This window comes from Triticum urartu, chromosome 2, assembly GCF_003073215.2.
Source record: "Triticum urartu cultivar G1812 chromosome 2, Tu2.1, whole genome shotgun sequence".
Classification (NCBI taxonomy): domain Eukaryota; kingdom Viridiplantae; phylum Streptophyta; class Magnoliopsida; order Poales; family Poaceae; genus Triticum; species Triticum urartu.
This window is the reverse complement of record NC_053023.1, coordinates 743,404,148-743,413,747: the sequence shown is the minus strand read 5'-3', so window position 1 is coordinate 743,413,747 and position 9,600 is coordinate 743,404,148. Positions and strand designations below refer to the sequence as shown.

General features: G+C 47.9%; 1 protein-coding gene across 1 annotated transcript; it reads right to left on the bottom strand.

Annotated features, from left to right (window-relative positions):
- Window positions 1-4,260: 4,260 nt before the first annotated feature.
- On the bottom strand, window positions 4,261-9,114 carry LOC125540415 (choline transporter protein 1-like). The gene is made up of 10 exons (XM_048704029.1): window positions 8,675-9,114; window positions 7,223-7,581; window positions 6,950-7,095; window positions 6,453-6,636; window positions 6,300-6,373; window positions 6,112-6,225; window positions 5,632-5,988; window positions 5,254-5,514; window positions 4,772-4,999; window positions 4,261-4,682 (listed from the first exon to the last, which is right to left on the bottom strand). Exons 1-10 carry the CDS (start codon window positions 8,908-8,910, stop codon window positions 4,491-4,493), a joined length of 2,151 nt encoding a protein of 716 aa, XP_048559986.1. The 5' UTR covers window positions 8,911-9,114; the 3' UTR covers window positions 4,261-4,490.
- Between the last annotated feature and the right edge of the window lie 486 nt (window positions 9,115-9,600).

The following is a 9,600-nucleotide window of genomic DNA, read 5'->3' as shown; positions in this document are numbered from 1 at the left end:
CGTGGCTTCCCTCCAAGTACCTGATCAAACATAGGGTTTCCGCTTGAGGTAGTAGCCATGTCTCATGCATAGGAAGTGGTAGTTCGGAGAGGAGCGAGTTCACCTTATCTTCGATAGCCTTGGCTCGTGCTCTTGTAATTGGCCCAAGTGGTGTCGTAGGAGACGTAGGTAGGTCCATGGGGATGACCTTGAGATGCTCCGCATCAGTTAATCATAAGTGGGAGGCTTGTTCAAGTAAGAACAACAACCAAGTACCGGTCCATCCACATATCAAATTATCAAAGTAGCGAACGTGAACCAAACCAACATGATGAAAGTGACTAGATGAAATTCCCATGTGTCCCTGAAAATGTTTTACTTATTATAAGAGACTGTTCTGGCATGTCCTTTGCTACAAAAGGGATTGGGCTACCTTAATGCACCTATTGTTATTATTGTTATTTGTTAGTTGTTACAAATTATCTTGCTATCAAACTATCTGTTGCCGATAATTTCAGTGCTTGTAGAAAATACCTTACTGAAAATCGGTTGCCATTTCCTTCTGCTCTTCGTTGGGTTCGACACTCTTACTTATCGAAAAGACTACAATTGATCCCCTATACTTGTGGGTCATCAGCACCGTACAAACTGTACGGCAGTAACCAACACGGCACCTAAATTGTTGTGACTAGTATACTTATTTTTTTTCTTCAAATATAACGCAAGAAATAGCAGTGGTTTCCCTGTTTTCGTATTCTTTCGGTTTTTATTTTGGCCGGTATATATTCAAAAAAAATCTTAGGCATTGTATAAACCACGGTAACCAACATTACACCAAAATTGTTGTGACTAGTATCTTTATTTTCTCTTCCTCAATACAACGCTAAAAAATTGCAGTGGTTTGCCTGTTTTGTTGTGTTTTTGGCCAGTTTTTCTCGTGCTCATTTTCTTTTCTCTTTATTATTTCATTTTTCTAAGTCTATGAACTTTTCTAAAACTCATGAACTTCTCTTATATATCTTCATCTTTCAAATTCATGAACATTTTCTTAAATTCGCAATACTTTTTCAAATCCGTGAACTTTTTTCGAATCCACAAACAATTTTTGCTCAATATGTGATTTTTTTCAAATTCATGATTTTTTCTAAAATCTATAAATGTTTTCAAATTTATGGTTATATTTACCAAATTGATGCAGTTTTTTCCAAATCCGTGAACTTTTTCAATTCTTAAATTTTTTATCTAAATTGGGGACTTTTTTTCAAAATTGTTGAACTTTTTTCCAATCGGTGAAATTTATTTTTCAAAATCAATTAACTTTTTAAATATTCATAATTATCTTTTTGAAAATCACAATTTCTTTTTCAATTCGGTGATCTTTTTTTATGTGAACTCTTTTCAATTCCTTTTTTAATAATATAGTCAAGGTTGAACGGGTCAATGGTGGACCGGTCAACCACGAACCGTTATTTTTTTATGGGACCTGCTAACCGAGATATGGTTTTTTTTTGAGCTAAAACGCCCTTACGGCTCTTTATTCATTAGGCGCTAGCATGTCTGACTGCATAATTTCAGTCAGCCACCCAGGGATTACATTGTACACAAGCATAGATACAGAAAGCTTTAATGCATGCCTAGCTACACGGTGGGCTGCCGAATTAGTCCGACGGCTAGCATACCGAAGCTTGAATCCCTGAAAGAAATTACTCATATCCCGCATCTCTCTGATGATATGGAAACAACTCGACTTCTGTGGGGCAGCCCATAAAGTCTGAATTTGCTGACAGTCCGTCTCCATTTCCACGTACTCAAGGCCAGAATCATGCGCTGTTGCAAGCGCATCTCTGCAAGCGAGAAGCTCGATCGTGAGGGGGTCCGAAACTCCATCGTAGCGTGAACACCCGGCTTTCACGAACGCCCCCTGGTGATCCCGGATTACGAAACCTGCACCACCTCTTCTATGCTCTGACCCCGTAGCTCCATCTGTATTGATTTTCATCCATCCTACATCCGGTGGCTTCCACCTTGGTTGGGTAGTAGATTGAATCCTGCCGGTTGCTGGAACCTCCAGAGCTCGAACAATCTCTTCTATGGTTATCATGGATTGCATTGGTTGGTACTGCTTCTCACCATGTGTGTAGCTATTTCTTGAATGCCACACTGCCCACATCACTGTTATCATGATTGCCGCTGCCTCCTTCTTTATCATGTTATGGTCCAGTATATCCCGGGACCCAAGTTATTGGGTTGAGTCTTGGCATGGCTACATCAAAGAATCGCTCTGCCGCTTCCCAGAAGCGCCTAGCATGGTCACACTCCATCAATGAATGAACCAGGGTTTCATTATCATGGCCACACATTGGGCAGTTTGGTAGTTGCTTTATATGCCTCCGCTCAAGTTCTCCATAGCTGGGTAGGAAACCCTTTAGCACTCGCCACCAAAATACCTTAATCTTGGGCAGAACATTAAGTTTCCACAGAGCTCGCCATGTTCCTTCCTCACCAGCCGATGAGCCCTCTGTCACCGTCATCTGCCGCTTTTCTTCCATTGTATGCCTATACGCCGAGCGTACAGTAAATAGGCCGGACTTCTCCCACACCCATGCCCAGCAATCTGCTCCGTCTGTCCTCGGCCGTGGCATAGCCAAAATGGCATCCACATCAGGGGGTAAGAATACCGACCTGATCAGCTCAGTCTTCCACTGATTAGAAACAGGATCGATCAAGTCTGAGACTAGCTGAATGGAGTTCGGTTTCAGCGCTCCCAATGGTTTCATGGAACAGCTTCCATCGATCCAGTGATCGTGCCAAACCTCAGTCGTAGTCCCGTCTCCCACTCGCCGGATCAGACCCGACTTGAGCATCTCCCTTCCTTTTATAATAGCCTTCCAAGTTTTTGATGCACTCGTGGGGCATCCGGCTGTAAGAAACTCCTCATTTGGGAAGTATCTTCCCTTTAACACACGAGCACACAGACTGTTTGGGTTTTCAAGTATTCTCCATGCCTGTTTTGCTAGCATTGCGTCATTGAAAGTCTCAAAGTCACGAAAACCGATCCCTCCTTTTGATTTTGCAATGCACATTTTCTCCCAAGATTGCCAATGCATTCCCTTCGTATCTAGTGTTCCAGCCCACCAATAATTTGCACCTAGTCGATCTCTTAAATCGGTTGGAGTGAAAAATTTACTCCCTCCGTTCCAAAATAGATGACCCAACTTTATATTAAAGTTAGTATAAAGTTGAGTCATCTATTTTGAAACGGAGGGAGGACGCCTCACCGCCGCTACATCCCACGACTAGCTCTGTCTCGGGCCGTCGCTGCTGCCGAGTCCAACGACCAACTCTGCCTCGGGTCATCGTCGATGTCGAGTCCCACGACCAGCTCCGCCATAGGCCGCTGCCGCTGCCGCGTTCCACCTTGGGCGGTCGTAGAGCTTGTGGAGCTCCATGACGAGCTCCCTCAGGACGGTGTTGAGGCCCGGACATAGCGCCTGTAGGCGACGAGGGCGGCGCGGGTGCAGGCCGGAGAGATGTAGAAGGTGGGGACGGGTGGAAGTAGGGGTGGCTAGAAATGATGGGGCCGTAGCGTGCGTGCAACTAACGGAGGAGTAGGGCAAGGTGGAAGATGAATCCCCGGAGCGCTATGAACTTGGCCAAGAAGAGCAACGCCGACGGTACTCGGGGAAGCTCCTTGGGCCTTGTACAATGCAAGGCGTTTACAGAAATAAACCAGATTTTTGTGAAGCATCGGTGCCTATTTCTAAAGAAGAGACGCTTAGTTAAGAGTTGGGAAAGTAGTGGCTGAACCCTAGCTTAGTGCACCCACAAAAGAAAACATATCAAAATATTTTAAAAAATTCTAAAACCTTGTGGGAATGATGATCAATAAATGTTATGGGCACTTGTAAGAGCATCTTCACTCTCGCCCCCAACCCCCCCCCCCCCCCCCCCCCCCCCCCCCCCAACCACAACCATCTTGCTCGTCTAGATTCGCCTCCCCCGCGTGCGCTATTCCCCCGCCGAAAAAGAGAGGGTTCGCCGCTGCAGCCTCCACTTCGTTTCTGGGCAAGCTTTCCGGCGCTCCGACCACGTAGGGCAGGGTTACCGGCGGCTGCGCACCTACCATGCCCGTCAAATGTTCGGCGATTTGTCTTCTCGATGATGTACTCAGACAACAAGGAGGCATTCGCGGCGCTGCTGGAGGAGGAAGCCCATGCCGACGCAGCCTCATTGCTGGCGAACAGGCCGACCAGAGCGGCAAGGACCATGAGATGCTCTTCATACTCGTTCACAACACTTGCCAATCAGGGGCGACACATCAGACACGTACATACTGGGAGCTGAAGCTGAGGCTGAACAACACGTACAGGAGGCAGCCAGCCAGCCAGCCAGCCAAGATCATCACTTTTACAGAAATCTCGATCCATCAGGCTTCTACAGTACTAAATTACCACCAGTCTACCTTTAGCTCTAAGACGAATTAAAGAAACGAGGGAGAGGGAGAGAGAGATTCAGGGCCCTTGAGTGAGTCTCTGCAGCTCGCCCTGCTCGTCCAGCGTCTCCATGAGGAGAGGCGGCGCGTACTGCGCCGTCCCCTGGTGCTCCTCCGCGTCCTGGCAGAAGGACAGGATGATGGTGTCGATGGACATCTCCACCACCGCGAAGAAGAGCTTCGCCACCGTGTAGCCCAGGCCCCACGTCACCTATATACACCACCATCACAAGTCTTAGTGATGGAAACAAAACATGATGCCGGGTTCGAGTTCTACACTGAAAAAACAGAGATGCTCACCAGCACGGGGACCAGCGGCGACGATATCTTGTTGTGCGCCGACTTGTACTTGTGGGTGTCGAGCATGAGGAACGCGAAGAGCGCGCAGAAGAGGCTCACGCACAGCTTCCCCAGGAACAGGATCACGTCCCCGATCACGTTGACCTTCCCGATGCGCAGTATGTTGTTCATTATAAGGCCGGTCGCGAGCACCGAAGCTTTGAAGAACCCTTTCCCAGTGATGGCAATCTGCAAAACAGCAAAGAGAAGCCCTGTCAGTTCAAAAGTTGCAGCTCACAAATGATAGACGCACAAAAGGAATTCAGAACTAATTATCAGGTCAAATGGGGGAAGTGACCAGCCCCAAACGGCGCACCATAAAAGCCCAGTCGGCAATCCAGTCGGCAATCGGGTAGTACAAAGCATTATGAACAAAGCAGACAACCAATGGCATCGTGCTTCAGGACAGGAACGATCAGTAAAACAAAGATGTTCATGCTTACCATTATGTAGGCATTTCGATTTACAGACATGAGGGTCCAGTCTATGCAGCCTCGGCAGCACTGAGATGAGGACGATGACACTTTCCCAAAGCAGCTCTCCCCAGCAGAACCGACCAGCTTCAACTTGCGGCGAAGGCATTCTAGTATAAACCGAACCCACTCAACAGCTGACACAACAAGCGAGCCTATGGCAGCAGATCCAAGGTTGTAACGCATCAGCCGCTTGAGCGAAGAGACGACACTGAAAAATGGTATATCATGCTGCACCAGAATGGCTTCAATTGTCAGTAAATGGTGAATGCAAAAGTATGGAGTAAATTAAAGAGCACCCATCTAGTAAAAATAGTTACAGTTCTGACTCTTTTGTGCTGTACTTACAGATATTTCGCCACGCGCCCAGTAGTAGGAAGCGACTGATCCAGCAACCACAGTTGCAGAGCATGCCATAAAGAATTGAGTAGCCCAGTAGCATCCAAATAAGTGGAAAAGAATGGCAATGCCGATATGAGGGGTGTAGTGGATGCTGTACCCACAACAGTTGTCACAGTTCACTTTGCCCAACTTCAGATCATATGAGCAACAGTCTGTACTGCAGTCATTTCGGACAACTTGACCAGAGCTGAAGAGGTGGAGTGTGGCAGAAAACCAGAACATATAAAAGATAGCGAGGATAAAGTACGGCACAACTGGGAAAACTATCAGTGCCTGAACTTCACCAATGACCTTTGCAGCAACCTGAAAATAAATTTTCGATGTTAATGCACAGAAATTATTAGGTATATCACAATAGAGGTAGCGTTGATGCATCGTGCTTTTGCAACCAAGCAATCGCCTTTGCATATGCAGTGAGCTGCTTACCTTCAGGACAGGTGTGGCTATCAGTATACGCCGGACAATAGCTATTGAGGACAGAAAAGCAATGATCATTATTACTGTCATCAGCACTGTGGCAACATGAAGATGGCTTATTTCCTGGTAAGAAGGTAAATGATCAGATAACAAGCAGCTTGACCTTGTAAAAAGTTGACTCAATTGAGTTCACTTACCCGCCCGCTTATGTGGACGTATGGATCACTTTCACCAATAACAACCGTTAAGGGGTCATTTCCGAGCCAGCCAGCTGAATATATAATGTAGCCAGTTAGGATAATGTGACATGCATCAGACATAACATGGCAAGTGGCACTAGTGATATGTACCTTTGATGTAACAAAACATGGTAACAGATACTATAAGGGCATTGAAGAGCACTACTGTTATCCATGTCATTGCAGCAACAAAATAACGAATCATGAGCAACCAGATCACTGACAAGAAAAGAGGAAGGAGTGCACCACACACGATTAGGACAGGCCAAGACTTCCCAATGTCCGCAACATATCTCTGCAAATACAAGAAAATGCAATTGATATCTACGTACTGGGTCTCAGATGCTCCACATATCGGTTGCATCAGGAGTAAAATAGAAAAAAAAAATATAGTAATGATGTTGTGGAGACTCAGTCTAAATAGCCACTATGAAGTACCAACTCCTATCAGGACAATCACAGTGCTGGAAAATTCTTTTGAAGGAATAACAAAATTACAGTGTTGGGATATAAACTGTGGGAGTTCTGAGGGCCATTTGTCACTTAATTTCAGTATTAAGCATATAACAGAGAAAAGAGAGTAGTCCGGTCCCTGGAAATTTACAAACCTTGAGAACTGCAGATCTGGCATCAATGGCCTTGTGGATTGTTTTATCTATAAGCATATTTTGTTCAATGTTTACACCACCCATCTGTTGCCAGTGCGTCAAAGAAACATTGGATGCCCGGGCAATATATTGGCAGCTCCAATAGACTGAAAGTACAAGAACATTTTGGATTAGTCATCTCATTGTACTAGTTGACTGACAGGGGCTGTACTGTTACTCCATGCTTACACAAAGGTGTCATGAAATGGCTGAGAGTGAAGATTACCGGCTTACCGTTTACGCTAGGGAATATGACAGGGTAGCACGGGCCCTGAAGCTGAAGGGAGCTGTTCCTCATGTCAGGTGTTAGAACATCGAAGTAGTTATAGTCCCTATTGATCCAATCATCAACTGAGAGCCTGACATCCCCTTCCGGGTAATCACAGACAAAGTTTAGCCCATCCGGTGCCGGAGTTGGGCACTCCATGAGGCAGATGGCCTTGGCGTCGGCCAGGTTAGCCTTGCTGCCCTTGACTCCACTTTGGTACACCTGGTTCGGGTCCAACCAGTACCTGACCTCAAGCTCGTGCACGTCCGGGTCGCCGTGCCTGTCGCCACAGACGTTCCCTTTGTAGTCCAGCTCGTATGTCAGCCTGCATGGACAAGAACAAGATGTCATTCTCATCCTGCCCATTTAATCTACATGCTGAGGTTGGTAATAGCAAGAACATTCCTGGTTGACAAAATGCCATTTAACAGAGAACTCTGCTTCTGGCCAAGTCTTCTAAACTAATCTAGATGGTACCCAAGAGCAACTACAGGGATATCAGCATCAACGAACAACAGGTTTGTTCCATGGAGAAAGCAAAAGGTACCACTTAAAAATAACTAGAGTACCACTTAAAAATTAACTTGCCGAAACGATACAAAATCCCATGTACATGCTTCAAATAATTGCAGAACGGTAGTAGCAGTAAAACGATAGCTATGTACAAAATGCAATAATGATCCTCAGAAAGTTTTACAAGACTGAATAAATTCCACCCCAAAAGGCAGTGGTACATTGCACTGTGGTTAGCAAGAGCATATATATATGTGTGTAGGGGCGGGGCAGAGAAAGTGTCATCTGCTTTCAGGCCACTGAGCACCGAGAGCAGAGCACAAAAAAGCCTTTGAAGAGGGTTTTAGGGAGGGGATACAATTCCTAGGGCCACCGAAGCCCGGAAAGCAAAGGCGGCTTCCATCTTTTCTGGGTTTAGCCTAAAAAAAATCGGTTGGGAGACCCTAGCAAGAACCAGATTCGGTTTCGCACTAGCAGCAGCACGGCTGGCATGGCCATAGCAGCCTCCCTCGGAGCCGCAGTTCCATTTCAATGAGTCAGTCAGTACTAGTACTAGGGTTCTAGAGCAGTAGAGCAGCAGCTAGCCATCACCGAAAGCAACAGGAGCGAGCAAGCAAGCGTTCCACGGTCAGCAAGACTCATTCATCAATTCATTCAGTAATCAGTACTGCTAGTAGTAAATCCTGGAGCAGATAGTCAGCGAAAGCAACAGGAGCAAGCAAGCAAGCAAGCGTTTCTTTCCCCTCCCCCTGATTTGTTACTGCTAATTATTAATTGCGCACCAAAAAAATAAAATACTGTAAAACAGTGGGCTGAGGAGCAGTTGGAAATGCGCGGCGCAGACGGAGATCTGCACGGAGCAGAGGCAAGAAACAATGAATCTGAAGGGAGGTGGGGTGGCGGACCTGAGCGGGTTGCCCTGGTTGAATGCGAAGCTGGAGTTGACGATCATGGCGACCCAGAAGGCGGCGAAGAGGACGAGGAAGGCCAGGTCGCGGCAGCGCCGGTCGTGCCGGATAATGCCCAGGCTGGCCGTGCCCCCGCCGCCGCCGCCCGGGTGGTCGGCGTCGTCTCCCCCGGGGCCGCCGGCGGCCGCGGCCGAGGGGTAGCGGCCGATGATGGCGCCCAGCGGGCCGCCCATTCCGGCTCCTTCTGCTCCGACGCTCGGCGGGAGGATGGATTTGGGGGAAACGGGGGTGGGCGGTGATCTGCGGGCCGGGCGGAGCGTGCGGGACGGAGATTGGAGAGCAGGAAGCAGAGCAAGGAAGGAGCAAGGGGAGTGGGAGTGTGGATTTGGCCTTTTCTGCTGCTGCTGCCGCTGCGCTCGTGGGAAAAGCGCAGCAAAAGGAGGGGCGGCGAGGGGATGGGGACCGGGTTGTGTTGGGGCCGGGTGTGTACGCCTGCACATGTAGGTGGGTTGGGTAACTGCCGTCCGTCAGTCGTCATTATTAACCGCGCGGTCAATGGGGTGGCGCTCCTCCATTATTAACCACGGCCGCACCGGAGAAGCGACGACTGCGCGGCGATGGGTCCGGCCGATGTTTCTGGGAAACTGTCTTCTCTCATCAAAAGGCGGGGCGGGGCCGGCCCGCCGACCACCGTCGCACGACACCAGCCCCTCCTCCATCCATCCCATGTGGGCGGATGGGCCGCGTCTGCCAGCAGCCGTGCCCACCGATCTGGAATTCCTGGATTCCTGTACTGAATGACGACGTGGGTCAAGTTTGGGCGCGATCTGGCTTCTTTCAACGTGCCACTGGCTACTCGGTTTTGGTGGTGTTTGTTCTCCAGTATTAGGACTTTTTCTAGTTCTAACTAAAAAGTTTTTAAT

Coding starts and splice junctions, on each gene's coding strand:
- LOC125540415 (XM_048704029.1), bottom strand. CDS start 8,910: ATGGGCGGCCCGCTGGGCGCCATCATCGGCCGCTACCCCTCGGCCGCG. Junction 7,582..8,674: donor AACCAGGGCAACCCGCTCAG/GTCCGCCACCCC, acceptor TTGTCCATGCAG/GCTGACATACGAGCTGGACT. Junction 7,096..7,222: donor CATATTCCCTAGCGTAAACG/GTAAGCCGGTAA, acceptor TTGTACTTTCAG/TCTATTGGAGCTGCCAATAT.